The 19562-nt window shown below is 43.8% G+C and overlaps 1 protein-coding gene across 15 annotated transcripts in view; it reads right to left on the reverse strand.

Annotated features, from left to right (window-relative positions):
* Positions 1-19562, reverse strand: part of FNBP1 (formin binding protein 1) — a 140667-nt gene that overhangs the window by 20643 nt on the left and 100462 nt on the right. For 4 of the 15 annotated variants that reach the window (XM_047768666.1, XM_047768664.1, XM_047768665.1 and 1 more), the window contains exons 7-11: positions 11291-11419; positions 9318-9464; positions 7759-7956; positions 6612-6794; positions 2726-2809 (exon numbers count right to left, since the gene is read on the reverse strand). In XM_047768666.1, coding sequence (XP_047624622.1) covers positions 2726-2809; positions 6612-6794; positions 7759-7956; positions 9318-9464; positions 11291-11419 — 741 coding nt within the window. The remainder of the gene's footprint in view (positions 1-2725; positions 2810-6611; positions 6795-7758; positions 7957-9317; positions 9465-11290; positions 11420-19562) is intronic. The other 11 variants (XM_047768672.1, XM_047768669.1, XM_047768668.1 and 8 more) reach the window with 6 other exon arrangements.

Genomic DNA, 19562 nt, shown 5'->3' on the forward strand with positions numbered 1-19562 from the left:
TGCAGCTGTGACACAGCATGATGCTGAACCATGATCACAGAGCCTCTAGTTCATCAGATTTCCATGGAAAGGTTCACACAGACGAAGAGTCAGGAAAGTAAATACTTGCACAACATACCAGTAATGTTTTTATCTTTTTAAGGTTTTTGTTTGTTTGTTTTTCAGGGGGAAGGGGTGCTGTGCCTGCAGCATGCAGAAGTTCCCAGGCCAGGGATGGAACCCACGCCACAGCAGTGACCCAAGCCACAGCAGTGACAGTACCAGATCCTTTTACTGCTAGGCCACCAACTCCTGGGGAGTCAACTTCTGTTAAGTTGCTGCTCTTGCAAAGCACTTTTTTTTTTTTTTTTGCTTTTTAGGGTTGCACCCATAATGTATGCGGGTTCCCAGGCTAGGGGTCGAATCAGAGCTACAGCTGCCAGCCTACACCACAGCCACAGCAATGCCAGATCCAAGCTACGTCTGTGACCTACACCACAGCTCACAGCAACACTGGATCCTTAACCCACTGAGCAAAGCCAGGGATCGAACCCGCAACCTCATGGTTCCTAGTTGGAACCGTTTCTGCTGCGCCACGATAGGAAATCTAGCTCTTGCAAATTACTTTTAGGAAAGAGCCAACTATCTCAATTCCAAGGGGTCCTTACGCCTTGCTATGGATTTCCTGGTAATTATCAGGACATTGCAGCTGCAATGCTGCTGGGTGTGGAGACTGGCAAAACCATAATGGTTATTGGACCCCCGTCAGAATAAAAGTGATCTCAAAATTAAGAAAAAGAAACACCAGTTCTTGAATAACAGCTGATCTGTGCTTTCTGACTCAAAAGCAGTATTTTGAGAGTTCAGGGCACACTGACTAGCTGTTATCAATCCTAAAAGTTCAGGCAACTGGTAGTAGGATCCAAAAATAAGATGGAGACAAATCACCAAAGAAAGTGCCTTTGGTTTTAAATTGGGTAGAGAGTGTTAAAAATTCCTCAAATAGATTTTAAAAATCTTATTCTTCAGATTAACTCAAAGTTGATACTTCTTTGCAAATGGTGTTAAGTGTTTAAAGAAATTGTTCCTATGAGGAAAAAGGCTCTTTCTTTTTGGCCACACCCATGGCAAGTGGAAGTTCCTAAGCCAGGGATTGAACCTGCACCACAGCAGTGACCCAAGCCAATGCAGTGACAACCCTGGATCCTAACCCACTGAGCCACCAGGGAACTCTGAAAAACTTTTTTTTTTTTTTTTAAAGGGCCACACCTGCCTCATACAGAAGTTCCCAGGCTAAGGGTTGAATCGGACACCTGGTCCTTAATCCACTGAGTGAGGCTAGAGAGCAAATCCAGATCCTCATGGATATTAGTCAGGTTCATTTCTGCTGAGCCACCATGGGAACACCCGGAAAAAGCCTCTTAAGGAAAGAAGTAGGAAGACAAAAGTTTTGGGGGGGAAACGTACCGTCGCATCTGTGACCACTCTCCTGCGGGCAAGCTACATTAAGGCGTTGAACCCCTCTTGTAAACTTTCGCACAGATCTGTTCATCACAATTTAGTTCTTCACAGACAACACTTATGGTGCACAGCAGAAAACTTTGCAAATATCTTCCCTACAAAGCAGAGGACTATATACAAATATCGTCTCCCATGTTACCGTGTCAATGTCGCGAATTTGAACTCGGCCCTCTACCGGCTCTCTATTCGGCTACTTCCGTTGTTTAAAGTGACATGTTCTTTCTTAAGCATTCGGAAAACAGAATTCTAACATCGAAACTAATAGCAGAGGAATAGGATCACTTCGTAATAAAAACAGGTCATTTGGATTGAGAACAAATCTCCATAAAAATAGGCACGATCGGATTCTCGGACAAATTCAGTTTTCTGAAGTGGACAGTGATGGATCGTCTGTGAGAAGCACCATCACAGGATCTGGTATCCTTTTTCTTTTAAGGATTATAAACTGGTTTTCGGTCTTAAGGTGTAAGCCCGCCAGTTAGACGCTTTCGAATTAGACACCCAATCATCTGCCGAGAGAATACTTTGAAAGGATGCATTAAGTGCGTTGCGAGACATCTGGAGAGGTAAAAAGCCGTCAGTTTGGGGCAACAATTATGGAGCCTGGGGAGCCACAAGTGCCAATAACACATGAGGGCACACAGAGCTAGCGGGACCATGTGTTATTGCGCCGTCACAGGTACTAACCTCAAGTGCAAAGAAAGGGGACAGCGAACACGAATAAGTCAGTCACGGTGGTTTAAGGGCCACGGAAAGTCATTTCACTGCTCTATGACCCTGCTCAGGCTTCGCTGGGTTTTTTTTTCTTTTTCTTTTTTTTTTTTTTTAACAGATCCATCTGTTTCAGATGTGAGTGTGGGTAAGCTCGCTACATACATACACACTGCCGTCTGTAACCATGCTCTGCAGCTGCGTTTTATGGGTGACATGCTGCCGCAAAATCATACTCAGTGACATTGTCTCAGATGGCAGCTCCAGTCCCCGAAAAGAGGGAAAACACAAGCCCGGCTTCCTGGCATTTTCAGGAAGCTGGATTATTATTGGGAAGTTTGGCTCCCTTTTCCAGGCGACTTTTCCAGATGCAGAAGCCTGTGGTTGACTTGACCCAACCGGGCTTTTCCCGATGCCCGGGTCAGAGAGCGCCTGGGTCCCCAGTCTTGGTGCCGTCACAGGGGTTAGTGCCTGTGCCGTGACCGCATGACCTGGCCGTCACAGGTAAACTTACAACATACTCCCTAGCTTCAAAAGCATACGTGGGTTTCCCTATCGTCCTCTTCATGAGTTCTTTGTGAAAACAGAGAGACTGAGTCTGCCAATAATCAGCAAGAGAACAAGATAAGATAAATAAAATGAGAGTAGCCATCAGAAGATTGCAACATCTGACAAACAATCAGGAGGGATTTTCAAAACCTTTCGATCAAACGCTGTTGGGATGTTCCCATGCAGTTAACTCTAAAGTGTGGGGGAAATACGTCCGTATTTTAGATTGAGAAGCCCCTCGCTCAGACTAGAAAAAGAACTCCTTAAGACGCTAGAGTTAGACATTTGTAGATTGCAAATTGAGAACATACACTCTAGCTTCATTTTTCTTTGACTTACGGAAAGACGAAATAATGGGTAATAGCAGTCAAGCCAGTCTTCAAGGGTATCCAGTGAGATGACATTTTCTTACAAAGGTGAGTGAGTTACAAAAAAAAAAAATGTATCCTACTTAGTTACTCAGACACAAAATCAGTTATGCTAAGAAATGTTTGCATAGGAACTAGTACATTGAGAATGGAGTGGTAACGGGGTCCTGCTGTACAGCACAGGGAACTGTGGCTAATCTCTTGGGAGAGAACATGATGGAGGATGATCTGAGAAAAAGAATATATATATTCTTATATACATATATACATGACTGGGTCACTTTGCTGTAGAGCAGGAATTGGCACAACACTGTAAATCAACTATAATTTAATAAAAAAGGGAAAAAAAGAAACATTTGCATAGGATTTATACATTCTGACAATAGAAACAAATGGTTGAAATCTGGATCTGACAGCTGCAAAACATGACAAATCAAAAGACATTAAAATCACAGGTTTGTTATCCTCCTAGAATCTTTTTCCTATCTTTGGCACAATAGTCTTAAAAAGTAGCATGAATGACATAGTAGCAAGGATTGTATCATTTTAGTCATAGATCCTGTTAAACTATGTACCTTCCGTTTTGAAAACGCTTTAAAATCAAATTTATTTCCCTGAATTTCAGATTTTTTTTTAACTTTTGCTAAGCTTACTTCTATGATGCATTTCCTTTTCTTTTGCTTTTCTTTTCCTTTTTTTTTTTTTTAAACACTGCTACTTCCTGAAGGAAGGCACCTCAGATCTGACCCTACGAACAGATCAACTAAAAATGAAGGAAGCGAAAATATGTTTCTGTTTATTTACTGATGCTTCTAGTGTGTGTATGTGTGTGTATTTATTCTCAAAGACACTCACCATTTGGGAAATTCTTTTAAAAGTTTCTAAAACTAAAAAAAAAAAAATTAATTTTATGGCCACACCCATGGCATATGGAAGTTCCTGGGCCAGGGACTGAATCTGAGCTTCAGCTGTGATCTATGCTGCAGCTGCAGCAACACCAGGTCCTATAACCCACTGTACTGGGCTGGGGATCAAACCCAAACCCCCACAGCGACCCAAGCTGCTGCAGTCGGATTCTGAACCTACTGTGCCACAGTGGGAACACTGGGACCTCTTTTTTGAGGTGTAAGAAATAGAATTTATTTTGCTAATTGTGGCTGGTTGTTTTTTTTTTGTTTTTCTAAAAAAAAATGGGGGACTCTTTGAATTAAAATAACCCATTTCTCTGTTTTTGCTTTTCAATCTTAAATTTTTCCTAGCCATCTTTTCTCACACTTATTGATTACGGACATTCTTGCTCTCTTCCTAAACATTGAGAGAACTCCATGAAACATGATTCAGAAACCGCGTGCTACAGACAGACTCTGATGAGAGAAGAATGGGATGGCTACATCCACACAAGCAGTAAGCTGTCACAAACAGTCGACACACTTCGTCATGAGCTTCCAAAAAACACTGCAGACGTATTTTCATACATATAATAAGTGAGTGCTCGGAAAAGGTTTTAGAAGCAGCAGACATGGGGTTACTCAGTTACAGTCTATGTGGAATTTTGTGGTCTGGAGTAGAGCCGGGTGAAGAGTGCCACCAGCCAGCAAAAGCGAGATCTAACGACAGAGCCTGAACACCACCCGTCATCCACGTCTGGGGCGATCGTCTGCCTTCTACCCAGGGCTCCCTGGGAGTCCTTAGGAAGTTAAACTGCTAATTCTAACCTGATACGCTGGGCAGTCTTAAAACAGGGTAATCCCACCAACAGCATTCTTTGCGTAAAACTCTGAGAGTCCATTTCTAAAGGAACTCTGCAGATAAAGAAATGAGGTTTGCGTCTCTGATTTTATTTTATTTTATTTTATTTTGCATCTCTGATTTTAAAAGGTAACAATATAGTTACCTATTATACTCATATCTTTTTTCTTTTTTTTTCCCCCACAGAGGAAGGGCAAAGTAAAAGTTGTTACTTGCACAGGAACATACCCTGCTGTAATGTATTGTGACCTTCACGGCACGGGACCAAGGAAGACCTTACTGCGCATGTTAACCCACTTAATGTTTGTTGATTTATTATAAAGGATATTTGGGGATGGCTTTGACTAGACTGACCCTTTAGATGTATTTGGGAGGCTGGGAAATTACCTTGTTCTAATCTTTTTCTAAAAACCAAACTGGTATCTACTTTGGGTGGCTGATGAGTTCCATAAAATCCTTTGACTTCAGCAGGAAAAATCTTAATGAGGAGGGCAAAGCTGAGTCTGAATAGCGTCCACTTACGAGTCAACCACAAGATAACGGATCCTCCCTGAGTGTAGACTTAACAGAACCTCAGATCATAAGGAGGCTCCCCGGCTCTAAATCCTGGCTCTCTATCTTCCTAATTTCATCTTACTTTTCTCCCATTACGTTTTAATGTTTTTTCTTTATTTTTTGATAAATTAAATTTTTAAGTGAAGACATTTAATTTGTTGATTTACCTAACTCCTCCTTTTTTATGCACCAGTTTTCTTACCCAGGAAAGTAAGGAACTATTAGCACCTAGATTCATAGGGTGGCTAAGAAAAGGAAATGACACACAGGACAGAGTCTGGCAAATGACAAGGCTCAATAAAGGTCAGACGCTATTATTTCACCCTTTAAAGATAAATACTGCATCAGGCCTTTTGCCGTCGAGATCTTTTATCAGATATTTAATCAACATCTTATAAGTTCATCAAAATAGCTAAAGAAACCCCTGTAAGGTACCGTTTCCCCCTCAAACCCTGAGGCATGGCTCAGAGAGAAGTGCCTTCATTACACTAAGGTTGTTTCAGTAATGACTATTATTTTTTTTATTTGCTTTTTAGGGCCGCACTTGTGGCATGTGGAGGTTCCCAGGCTAGGGGTCTAATCAGAGCTGTAACTGCGAGCCTACGCCACAGCCACAGCCACGCGGGATCCGAGCCATGTCTGTGACCTACACCACAGCTCACGGCAACGCCGGATCCTTAATCCACTGAGGAAGGCCAGGGATCGAACCCGAAACCTCATGGTTCCTAGTCGGGTTCATTTCCACTGCGCCACAACGGGAACTCCACGTTTCGGTAATTATGAAGCAAATATTTTCTGACTCTAGAGAGACTGCCAATCCCTCATATGTCGACTCGCTTTAGAAAGAGAGTCTAAGTTTCCCTTTTTGGTAACATCAAGGTAAAATATTCATGGCTCAGATGTTTCAAAAGGGACACAGAGAAAGGTGCTCCCCAGAGGTACTACCGACAGAAAGACCTCTGGGCTGGCTGGCTTGCCCTCTCTCTCCTTCCATCCATCCTGCTTCCTCCCTTCTCTCCTCTCTCTGTGGCTCTTCTTCTTTCCGGCTACAATGAATCATAGGTTCTTATTGTTTTATGTTATGGGAAAACACAATGGAGTCATTCACAAACAAAATAAGTTATGCAAAACATGCAACGAAAGCGCACCAGAGAGACAGGATTCCAGAGCAGAACTTACCCCACGCTTTAGACTCCTGAAGCAGTGGATTTTGGGTTTGGAGGTCATGAACTCGTTGAAGCGATGGGAGAGGGGTTCCTTTTGCTGCTTGGGAGACTGGGGGCCGTTGGGAACAGCAGAGGGTGAGGCAGAGGCAGGAGGGGGAGGGGGAGGCTGATGGGGGGATGTTAAAAGGGACATAAGCTACGTGTAAGAGATGGAGCAGTGACAGAGTAAAAAAATCAGAAACAAGAAGATAAGACACAAAACAAAAATAAGCATCAAATAATATTTGAAATCCAAAGCAAGTCCAACACAAACAATTACATGTTTAGGCCATGGTCCGAAAGAAAACACGGAAGGAGAGGTTAAATGGAGAATATGATAACAGTGGGAGTTTTAGTAAGTAAAGCAACAGAAGAAGAGCGAGAAACATCTGACAAGAAGCACATGCCACCTCCGCGTGCAAACTACAGCTCTCATCAGTTACTCTAAGCCAGCGCGAGCCAGGAGGGAAAATACTTCTAAACCGTCTACACTATTGCAGCTCGAAGGAGACAAGGAAAGGCGGCCAGTGCTGAGGTTGTGAACAGCAAGACAGTCTTTTACAACGAAACAGTCGATTCCTCTACGGTTAAAGCAGTAGTGGCATCTCCATCACACTCTACGCCCAAGTTAACGCTGCCATGCACCTACGGCTCGAGCCATAAAAAGAGAACGAAAAACCCTTCATGGAGACACGTGTTAACATGAGTTCAAACCCAAGTTATCGGCCCGTGGAAAGGATTTCCGTTAGCTGTGCTGACACAAGGTTAGAGAAATTCTGCGCCAGGTCCCTTCCCCCAGCCCCGGTAACCAGCCGTCTAGGAGGGAAAGGCGTGATGAGAAATGGCCAGAGGTCAGTAATCGAGTTAGTGTGGGTGCTATGGTGCGGGTGATAATGCTTCTGAAACAAGACAGATGGCCATGGCAGAGGGACCACCACCAAAGAGAGAACGGGTTTAAAATAAAATCGCACACGAGCTTTTTTTTTTTTTCATTCTGAAACTACAAGCTTAAAATCTTAGGTCCTTTAAGACTACAAGAAAAAAAAAAAAGAAAGAAAGAAAGAAAGAACATCTCCACACTTCAGAAACACTCATGTGACGCTGGGCCCAGCCATCAGTACCTTGTTTTTTTTGATGAACGGCCATAACTTTCCTTTGGATTTGCCCCCAAATTTGAGCTCTGATTTGCCGTCTCCTCTGGAATTCGAAAGGCTGTTGTCGGACACGGTACGCTTCATCGGCTGAGTGAAATCCTCAAATTCAATGTCTCCGGGAGGCTCGAACCCAGACTTATAAGCTTCTATCACCAGCTGTGAATCCTGAAATTATACCCATCACGCACAAATACGTTCACATCCGTGCAAATGCTTTTTAACACTGTGAACTAGGATGACCTCAGAGAGAGGCTATTCTAAGCAAGTTATATTGATTAATAATAGATTTATTCTAGATCAAGGAATCCCAAAATCAAAACAAAGCCAAAAAAACCCACACCCACAACCTTAGAACTATCCTTCCCTCAAATGCCTACCATTTAACATATTTGGAAATTGTTACATTGGACCAACAAAAACTTTTTACACAAATGACCTTAATATTAATATATATCTATTTACAGGGAAGAGGCAACTTCAAGTCCCCTCCCTGGGCGGGGGGGGGGGGGGGGTGTATGTGCTTTTTTTTTTTTTTGTCTTTTTTAGGGCCACACCCATGGCACATGGAGGTTCCCAGGCTAGGGGTCAAATTGGAACTGCAGCAGCCAGCCTATACCACAGCCACAGCAACACAGGATCCAAGCTGCATCTGTGACCTACACCACAGCTCAAGGCACCACTGGATCCTTAACCCACTGAGCAAGGCCAGGGATCAAACCTGCATCCTCATGGATGCTAGTCAGATTCATTTCCACTGAGCCACGACAGGAACTCCCTGGGCTCATCTTTTAAGATGCTCTTCTGACACAGAATAATGACGGCAGGGCTTCTATGTTAACTGCTTGGTTTTGCAAATTAATAAATGTTTGTGAAAGCCTGGGCTGATGTTTTAAGTGACATATCTGCTGAGGGAAATAGGCTTCTAGGAAAGGACTCCTGATGGATAACACTGGCCACAGATGTTCTCAATCAGAGATGATTTTGTCCTGCAGGGGACATTGGGCAATGTCTGGAGACATTTTTGGTGGTCACCGCGAAGGGAGGGCTACTGGGATCTAGTGGGTAGAAGCCAGGGATGCAGCCAAATATCCCAGAGAACACAAGACGGGCCTCTACAAACAACGAATAATCTGGCTCAAAATGTCCATAGTGCCCTAAAGAGTCAGATCCCAATTGTAAAGGCTGCTCAGCTAACTGATAGGAAAATACTTTAGTGACCCGAGCCGCAGCAGTGACTAACCGCTAGGCCACCAGGGAGCTCCAAAAACATTTCAGTTTGATTCTATAATGTTTCAGACAGCTTACCACTTACCTGTGTTTTCTGCACAAGGAATTTGAGAGCTAAATTCAAAACACAGAGGCCACGTTACAAAACTCTGAAGCCGGGTTGCTACTGTTGCCAAGTACTAGTGACCACGAAAAGCAACTGCTTTCAGACGATTAAATGTGGCCCCCAGGGAAGGGGCCGGGAAATAAGAGGACCACCAACACTGAGTCATACGTGAAGTCCAAACTCCAGTACTTACATTTTTCGGGTCAATTGACTCGGCTGCCTTTACTATTCCATCCAAGCATTTCCCAATGATTGGAATCACCTGCCGGTCCAGTTCAGCATACGTCTTGACTGATTCTCCAATTCTCCCTATCCTCCTCTCCTCCATCTCTTGTATTTTCTGCAACATGGCAGTTTGCATAAAATTAATTTGGTCCGCTGTTATTTAAGGAGGTTGTTTTTCAGCAGCATTGTTACCACTAAAAAATCCCAGAGGAAAACAGGCCTATCCAAAGGTGAGAGTCAAGGAGCTCCCACTGTGGCACAATGGGATCAGTGGTGTCTCTGTGGCACCGGAAGGCAGGTTCGATCCCTGCCCCAGCACAGTGGGTTAAGGATTCAGTGCTGTTGCAGCTGTGGCACAGGTTGCAACTGTGGCTTGGATCTGATCCCTGGCCTGGGATCTCCATGTGCCACAGGGCAGCCAAAAAAGAAGAAGAAGAAGAAGAAAAAAGGAGGCCAAAAAAAGAAAAGAAAAATGAATGAAACAAAACAACAAAACACAAAAGGTTAAGAGTTAGAGCAACCATAAATTTATTGTACCTCGATTCCTTAGCCAGCTGGACACCTATTTGATGAATTATGTAGCTGCCTCAATGTATACTTTACACAATTCCAAGGCAGTAAGAACCCAAACTCAAGTAGTTTTACTATTAACATCATTTAGTATTAGATATTAGATTTCAAACATTTCCTCCCTTTTTATTTATTTATTCTTAGCCATGCCCCGTGGCAAGCTGAAGTTCCTGGGCTAGGATTGAACCCATACCACAGAAGGAACCAGAGCCACAGCAGTGATGACATTGGATCCTTAACCCACTGAATCACCAGGGAACTCCCATTTCCCCCATCTTTGAGCCACTAGTTCATCCCTTACCAAAAGCATAGTATCTGGTGAACCACTTTGACTCAACACAGGCTGAGACTGACAACGGTCTCTTCTTGTTTGCTGTGTGTGTAGATGCTATGACACAATATTTCTTATTTTTTCTACAGCTGGACTTGAAGTTGACAGAGACCCAAAGTGGGAGAACATGTATGTATCTTTTCTCATACGATTTTTCATCTTTTCTCCCCCTTCTCATACCATTTTTGACAACCTAAAGAAGCCCGAAGAAAACCAATCCAAAGGAAAGAACACTCATCTCTTCAAATCCTACAACTGTCTGAATGCTGCTTTGATTCCTAACAGTTTTGCATTTTCGTAACCAGAATGCTCCTTTTAGCAGAGTATTATTAATCTATGAATTACAGTTCTAAGACCCATGAAGAATGGCAGCAGAGGCAAACCACAGAAGCTTGCAAAGGCTATTGATTAATCTTGAGATTCATGTTATATTGAATCTTAATGCTGGTCAATGCTTGATCTGCATGCCTTAAAAAATGATTTGAATTAGAAGAAATTTAGAATTATATAAATACTTTGGAGTTCCCATCATGGCGCAGCAGAAACAAATCCAACTAGGAACCATGAGGTTGCAGGTTCGCTCAGTGGGTTGAGGATCTGGCATTGCCACAGGCTGTGGTATGGGTCGCAGATGCGGCTTGGATCTGGCGTTGCTGTGGCTCTGGTGTAGGCTGGTGGCAACAGCTCTGATTGGACCCCTAGCCTGGGAACCTCCATGAGCCCTTGGTGCAGCCCTAAAGAGGACAAAAAGACCATAATAATAATAATAATAACAATAATAATAACAACAATAATAATTATATAAATACTTTGACTATATGCCCAGAAATTATGATGCCAGGGAAACATGTTTTTTTGTTTGTTTTGTTTTTGTTTTTGTTTTTGGCTGTGTCTACAGCATGTGGAGGTTCCTGGGGCCAGGGATTCAACCTGTGCCAGAGCAGTGACACCACCAGACCCTTAACCCTCTGAGCTACCAGGGAACTCCGAATGCAACGTGTTTCTACACAAAGCAAATCTGAGAGGTCTGAACGGCTTACCTGAAAGATGTTGGGAATGTGAGTGTGGTAATAGTCATGCTGCTCATGGTTGAATTTCTGAAGAATTGATGAGTAATCTGCTTTGCTGTCCTCTGCCATCTGGTGACGGAGTTGAGCTTGTTGTCGTGCCTGAGGGCAAAAAATGAGAATACTCCCATGTTTATACATAATAAATAAAAGCCTTGACTTCCAAACTGGAGGGACTGGGGGGGTCAAATTCACCTCAATGTGTTGCAATTCACAGGTGCTGTTTTAAAAAAGGTATTTAATTCGAAAATGGGCAGAAAACCTGAGAAGACGTTTTTCCAAAGAAGACATACAGAAGTCCAACAGGCACATGAAGAGATGCTCAGCATCACTAATTATTAGAGAAATGCAAATCAAAACGACGTGAAATATCACCTCATACCTATCAGAATGGCTATCCCACAGTCTACAAATAACAAATGTTGGTGAGGATGTGGAAAAAAGGGAACCCTAGTGGATGGATGGTGGGAATGTAAACTGGTGCAGCCACTATGGAAAACGGTAGGGAGGTTCTTCCAGAAACTAGAACTAGAACCACCATATGATCTAGCAATTCCAATCGTGGGTATATATCCAGGAAAAAATAAAAACACCAATTTGAAAAGATACGTGATCCCCAATGTTCATAGCAGCACTGTTTACAACAAGCTAAGACATGGAAGCAACCTGGATGTTCACTGATAATGGACAAAGAAGGTGTGGCACATACATACGATGGAATATTACTCAGCCATGAAGCAGAACAAAACACTGTCATCCATGGCAACACAGATGGACCTAGAGATTATCCCACTAAGTGAAGTCAGTCAGTCAGAGAAAGATAACTATGTATGAGATTACCTATATTTGGAATCTAAAAAAAAAAAAATGCAAACAAATATCAGACTCAGATTATAGAAAACAAACTTGCAGTTACTCTTAGGAGAGGGACAAATTAGGGGTATGGGAAGAACACACTATAGAAACACGCTATATAGAAAAGAGACAAGCAACTAGGATATTATGTATAGCACAGGGGATTCTAGCCATTATTCTGTAATAACATGTAATGGAGCATCACCTGCAAAAATACTGAATTACTCTGCTGTACATCTGAAAGTAACAATATTATAAACCAACTATATTTCAATTTTTTTTTGTCTTTTGTCCTTTTAGGGCTGCACCCACCACAGGTGGAGGTTCCCAGGCTAGGGGTCGAATCAGAGCTGTCTGTCGCCACCGGCTTAGGTCAGAGCTACAGCAACGCGGGATCTGAGCCGCGTCTGCAAGGTACACCACAGCTCATGGCAATGCCAGATCCTTAACCCACTGAGCAAGGCCAGGGATCAAACCCCCAACTTCATGGTTCCTAGTCAGATTCGTTAACCACTATGCCACGACGGGAACTCCCCTGTAAATTTTTTTATCCAGTTCTCGATGGAGTTTGATGAATAAAAAGGCATGTGAACCAGTGATTGAAATGGGTCTTTCTATAACTCTCCACTATGTTTATTTCCAGAATACACTTTAATTTATTTTATTTTTTTTTCTTTTTTGGCTGCTCCTGTGGCACATGGAAGTTCCGGAGCCAGGGATCAAACCCTCACCAGAGCAGTGACCTTAACCACTGCAGTGACAACGCCAGATCCTTCTCACGCTGCATGAGGGAATTCCAGAATATACTTTAAAGAAGCAGTAAGTACGGAGCCCTCTTTGGGCTTTTTTTTTTTTTAATGTGTGTGTGCTATTTTGTGTTTACCACATTGCTTTTCTCCAGTGCATAAATTTGTTTCTCTCTTCTCATTCACATTTTGGTTAATTACACACAAACAAGCTGCAGAAAGGGGCTGTCCCCAACAAGCTGCCGAACTGATCTATAAATGTTCACACAAGAATGTCTATAAATTCCAAAGTCATCCACAAATACCAAAGGTGGTTTCGCTGGTAATACCTCCTCAGATTCCTCCAGCACATTGATAAATATAATCCCATGAATCTCCAACCCCACCGAGGTCCAAAACTACCCCCTGCCAGATGAAGAGATGGCTTGGCCTGTATCCTTGGCAAACTGACTACCCTGCGCCAAGAACACAACAGGAAAAGGGCCCTGTTCCAACAGAGCCAAGGCAACTTTTGTTTGTGTTTTGTTTTATTTTACTGAACCTAACAGTTTAAAAAAAAAACAAAACAGAGAAACGTTCAAATGCCAGCACAAAGAAGACCTGCCGGAGGGGTCTGTGTCACCAGCCTCTGTCGGAGCAGTGGTTGCAGACTGAGATCGGTTTCTCACATCTCAGTGTCCTTGACCGGTTTCCTGCCTTCGAGACTTGAAAGCTTCACCTGATCTGACTTCCGTGACCTGCCTCACTCATCTCGGTATCCCCGAAGAGTCTTCCAGAACCACTTCCTCAATTTTCTTCCCCATTCATAGGTAAACACTTCCCAAATGAAGGTAGTGATATTAATATTTCCAAACTGATTTCCTTATGACTTGAGGTCTCTGTTTCCGAAGGCCTTTAGGTATCTCAAAACCATGTCTCCCCTCGGTGAGTTCAACCGCCACGTTCTTCCTCTTTGTCGGTGGCCTGTCAACTCCCTTCCTGACCATATGCTTCGGCTTCCGCTTTACCACATCCGCGAGTGAATACCTTACGCTGGTCCCCAGCATGTCAGGCGCCCGGGTACCCTGCACCGTCCATGCCCTTCCAACACCAGGAACCCTCCTCTGTTCAAATCAGAGCTTCCCCCGCTACCTGTGTGCAGCCCATCTGTCCCCCTAATGCGGCCAACTCAAAAATCCCTTTAACTCTTTCAATTATCTAGAGCATCACGTATCACTCTGTCATGACTGTGGGAAGAAAAACAACAGCGAGGAAATCCCAGGTAGACCTCAGATGTCTAAAAAAATCTCTATTTCATTCACGAATCTTCCCCAGAAAGTCTCAGAAAAATCCGAGAGCAAGCACGTTCCCTCGGCTCTTTTGTAACAAGAGTACCAGGATGGAAAGCCTCCATGTTCATTCTGGAGAAATGATTCTAACTTGGTAAAAACTTAAAAGAGCTTAGTTCTGAGACAGAGATGAGAATGTCATCCTTAGGGAGGTCCCTGGGGGCTCAGCAGGTTAAGGACTCAGTGCTGTCACTGCTGTGGCTCAGGGTGCTGCTATGGCACGGGTTCAATCCCTGGCCCGGGAACTTCCGCATGCCACAGGCATGGCCAGTAATAATAATGATAATTTTTAAAAAGAAGGTCATCATTACATATGTATGTATTTATGTACCCCCCCCATAAACAGATTAATGCTTCCTGACAATAAATCCATCATAACGACCTCTGAATGTTTCATTCATAGGAAGTGGAGGCAAGCCTGCTGGAGGTACCCCAGCACCATTTGATTGGAAGTGACGGTCACCCTCTTCCCCCAAGCTCCCCAGAATCCTTAATAATATTTTTGTTTTGTATCATTGCATTTACAAACATAATAACTCACAATAGTTTCATGATGCCCTGTACACTGTCTAATCCTGACATTTAACTAGGGACCACTAGATATAAATTATGAAATAAATTAAGATAAGAAATAACATGTATAAAATCCAGCCTGAAAAGTTAGCTGAGTGGAAGAAAGCAAACAGGAGTTTCCCAGTGGCACAGCAGTTTAAGGATCAGCATGGTCATGGCTGTGGCCTGGGAACTTCCACATGCCACAGGCACCTCTCCTCCACCCCACCCCCCAAAAAAGGGAAACAAACAGATTCCAGAGGGAATGGGTCTACCTTCTGGTGAAGAAACATTATCGCTCTGGGAGTTTTCTTGAGAGAAAAAGCTTGACAAAAAAGACCCCCAAAAATAAAATAAAATAAAAAAGAACTCCCGTCGTGGCTCAGCGGTTAGCGAACCCGACTAGCATCCATGAGGACAGAGGTTCAATTCCTGGCCTTGCTCAGTGGATTAAGGATCCATCGTTGCTGTGAGCTGTGGTGCAGGTCGAAGACGCAGCTCGGATCCCACGTTGCTGTGGCTGTGGTGTGTAGGCCGGCAGCTACAGCTCTGATTGGACCCCTAGCCTGGGAACCTCCATAGGCAGCAAGTGTGGCCCTAAAAAGAGAAGAAAGACAAAAAAAAAGAAAGAAAGAAAGAAAGAAAGAAAGACAGAAAGACAGAAAGACAGAAAGACAGAAAGACAGAAAGACAGAAAGACAGAAAGACAGAAAGACAGAAAGAAAGAAAGAAAGAAAGAAAGAAAGAAAGAAAGAAAGAAAGAAAGAAAGAAAAAGCTTGAACATAAGTATGCAAAAGCCTAGTCTCTCTAGAGTCTCTTTCTTTCTCACTCGAAAGATAAAGCAAGATTTAAAAGGAGCAGAATACTGTCCCACATCAAATTCTGCAAGGCCACAGCGGGAAGACAGGACTGTCTTACTCTCAACCTCAGGGTCCAGCTGCTTTGAATTAATACCCTCGGCTGAATCCCAGGCCCAGGAATGCGCCATTGTTCTGACCAAGATTTACTATGGAAATTTATTTTGTTTTCTAAGCCGCTATGTTTATTTTACGATGGAACTTCGAGTCTCTTTTTAAAACGAGTGCTGAGGCAGTTACTCATTATTACAAATATACTTTATTTTTATTTATTTATTTAGTCTTTTCTCCTTTTAGGGCCACCCCCGCGGCATATGGAGGTTCCCAGGCTAGGGGTCTAATCAGAGCTGTAGCCCCTGGCCTGTGCCACAGCCACAGCAACGCAGGATCCGAGCTGGGATCTGAGCGGCATCTGCGACCTACACCACAGCTCACAGCACACAGCAACGCCGGATCTTTAACCCACTGAGCGAGGCCAGGGATCGAACCCGCAACCTCATGCTTCCTAGCCGGATTTGCTTCCGATGCACCACGACGGGAACCCCACAAATTTACTTTAAAAAGATCCAGCATTGTCACTGCAGTGGCTTGGGTTCCATCCCTGGCCAGGGAACTTCTACATACGATGGGTACAGCCCCCCCCCCCAAAAAAAGATATTTTCAAAAACTTATTTGGAGTACGAGTAAGTAACTAGATATTTTAGAGAATCTATCTCCTAAAGTCTACGGCTACATGAAGTTTTTTTTGTTTTTTTTGTTGTTGTTGTTGTTGTCTTTTTGGTCTTTTTAGGGCTGCACCCACGGCATATGGAGGTTCCCAGGCTGGGGGTCGAATCGGAGCTACAGCTGCTGGTTTACACCACAGCCACAGCAACGCGGGATCTGAGCCATGTCTGTGACCTACACCACAGCTCACAGCAACGCCGGGTCCTTAACCCACGGAGCAAGGCCAGGGATCGAACCCCCGTCCACATGGATGCTAGTGGGGTACATTACCACTGAACCACAACAGGAATTTCTACATGAAGATTTTAAGCATCGCAGTTTCTCATCTCTTTTTAAGTCAGTCTAAAAATAGCAGCTCTTATCTTAAAGAGGTACAGTGTTTTCATTCTCAGCCAGACCATAAGCTATTTCTTTCCACTAAAGTTCCCATTCTGAGAATAAAAGATGCAACATTACCATAGGGCAGAGTTCAGAAGTTTTTTGCTTTTTTTTTTCAATGAGTCAGAGTTCCAGAATTTAGAAATAACATTCTAAAACCGTCCAGAGTGAACACGACTGCCCGAGGCTACAGGTCATAGCCGTCTTTAAGGAAGAGCTACAACACTTTTGCTGTCAGTCAGAAAGACGGAGTTGAAACTTTAGAATTTCTTTGGCAAATCCTTGGGAATCTCCCCAAATAAATCCGAATAGGCCTAAGTAGGTACCGCTTAAGCGTGACTTCACTGCTTTGTTATTCCTGACACGGTCTAACTGAACAGGCCTGTGGAAGAAGAGCTGTGCTGCCTAAAAGGTCAGAGTTACAGTTCCTAAATAAAGAAAACAGTAGTTTAGAAACTGAGCGGCAGCCCAGGGCTTCTAGATCCTAATGGGTTTAGAGACAAAAATACTGTAATCCATTTTGTTTGTTAAATTTAGATGATTAGCCTGGCTAAAACGGGTAGCTCCTTTCTGCTCAATGCAATATTACTTCTTCCTTAATATGTCAAATATTAAGGAGAAATGACTGGCTACGTCTGAATTGTCATAAACAGAGAATGCGGGGTGCCCTGGGGAACGGGCTTACTTTCAGATAGGGACTGTGGTGGATTTTCATACCAAGTTATACCTCTTATCTTTTATTAGGGCTGCCTATGGCTTTTGACTGTTTAACAAAATGAGCAAATATGGACTGGTTCTATTTATATATTGTAAATAAACAATGAGATGTATTAATTTTTCGAAACTGACCTCAGACTTAACAAATTGTATCCACTCCTGTTCCTTAAATAATAAAACTATGTATTGTGGCAGCGTTCAGAGCTTTTGGAAAGTCTTCCCCCCCCCCCCCCCCCCGTGGTGACAAGCAATGTAATATAACAACTTAGAAAGGCCCAAGTTTGTGGGGGGGGGGGTTCAATTTAATTTTTAAAAAATCAAGGTACAATTGATTTCTAATGTGTTAATTTCAGGTGTATAGCACAGTGATTCAGTTTTATAAACACATACATAAGAGAATATATATATTCTTTTTTTTTTGCTTTTTAGGGCCACAACTGCAGCAGATGGAGGTTCCCGGGCTAGGGGTCCAATTGGAGCTGCAGCTGCTGGCCTACTCCACAGCCACAGCAATCCCAGATCCAAGCTGCGTCTGCGACCTACACCACAGCTCATGGCAATCCCAGATCCAAGCTGCGTCTGCGACCTACACCACAGCTCATGGCAGTGTCCAATCCTTAACCCACGGAGCATGGCCAGGGATCGAACCCAAATTCTCATGGACACTAGTTGGGTTTGTTACCCGCTGAGCCACAACGCCAACTCCGAGAAGATATATATTCTCTTTCAGATTCTTTTTTCCTTATAGGCTATTATAAAATACTGAGTATCTTTCTCTGTGCTATACAGAGTCCTTGTTGGTTACCTATTTTATATATAGTAACACAAATACGTTAATCCCACTCCTAATTTATCCGCCATCCCCTTTGGTAACCGTGTTTGTTTTCCAAGTCTGTGGGGCTATTAGCAAGGCCCAACTTGATTACCCACAATTTGCAGAGCGCGATGAAGAACGTTTCATCACTGGGAGCTCAAACATCCGTAAATGTTCTCTGGAGCAGCTGTACTTTCAACATTTCATTTCATCATTATCATAAGAAGAGGCCAATTACACAGCAGGCTGGCAGGGAAGGGCGGGCTAAACCGAGATTTTTATTCTGAATTTACTATTCTGCGCCACAGCCAGGCTGCCCTTATTGAGTATCCCATAGCCAGAGACCTGCGACGGCGCCACTCCGGGGCAGATGGGCCTGACCACCAGCCCCGGAATCCAGCCAGGAGAGCGTGCAGCCTGGGCCAGGGGCACAGCCAGCATCCAGCAGGGCACCTGGCTCTTGATCCACGCCTCTTCAAACTACCGGAGCCACTTAACATTGTAGATAACGGTAAACTTAACGAATTTAATAACTGGGTTATCTGGCCTCTTGCCGTCTTGAGTTCTTTTCTCACCCGTCACAAAGACGTGTTTGCTGCAACACAGTAATTCAAACTTACAGACGTGTAAGGGTTAGCGAGTAGAAGTCCCCACACATCCCACCTTCTGAGAATCCCTGTTTACCATGACAACCTGGTGTCCCTATCGGTGGGGAGGAATCGGAGATGACATGAAGGGGTGCAGGTAGAGGTGGAGTTCAGCAGCCTGGGGAGGAAAGTTCCAGGAGCACAGCTGCGAGGACATCACCACATGACACCCCCGCACCACCACCATTCCTGAGCAACAGCTGGCAAAGCCGGTGAGTCTTGGAGTCACCAGGAGCTCTGACGACTGGGGCACCTTGCCTTTGGGATGTGGAAGTGAACAAGGAGAAACACATTTTCACAGCATCCGAGGGAGGTAAGGGACCACCAAAGAGTATGACCTAATTTCCCATTTCCCAGTTTTGGTGTTTTTTCTTTTTTTTTTTTTTTCTTTTTAAGGCTACATCGAGTTCCCAGGCTAGGGGTCGAATCGAAGCTACGGCAGAGGCCTAGGCCACAGCCACAGCGACACAGGATCCAAGCCAGATCTGCAACCTGTGCCACCGCTTGCAGCAACACCAGATCCTTAACCACTGATGAAGGCCAGGGATCAAACCCGCATCCTCTCAGACACGACGTCAGGTTCTTAATCCAAGGAGCCCCAATGGGAACGCCTCTAGGTATCTC

This window comes from Phacochoerus africanus, chromosome 2, assembly GCF_016906955.1.
Source record: "Phacochoerus africanus isolate WHEZ1 chromosome 2, ROS_Pafr_v1, whole genome shotgun sequence".
Classification (NCBI taxonomy): domain Eukaryota; kingdom Metazoa; phylum Chordata; class Mammalia; order Artiodactyla; family Suidae; genus Phacochoerus; species Phacochoerus africanus.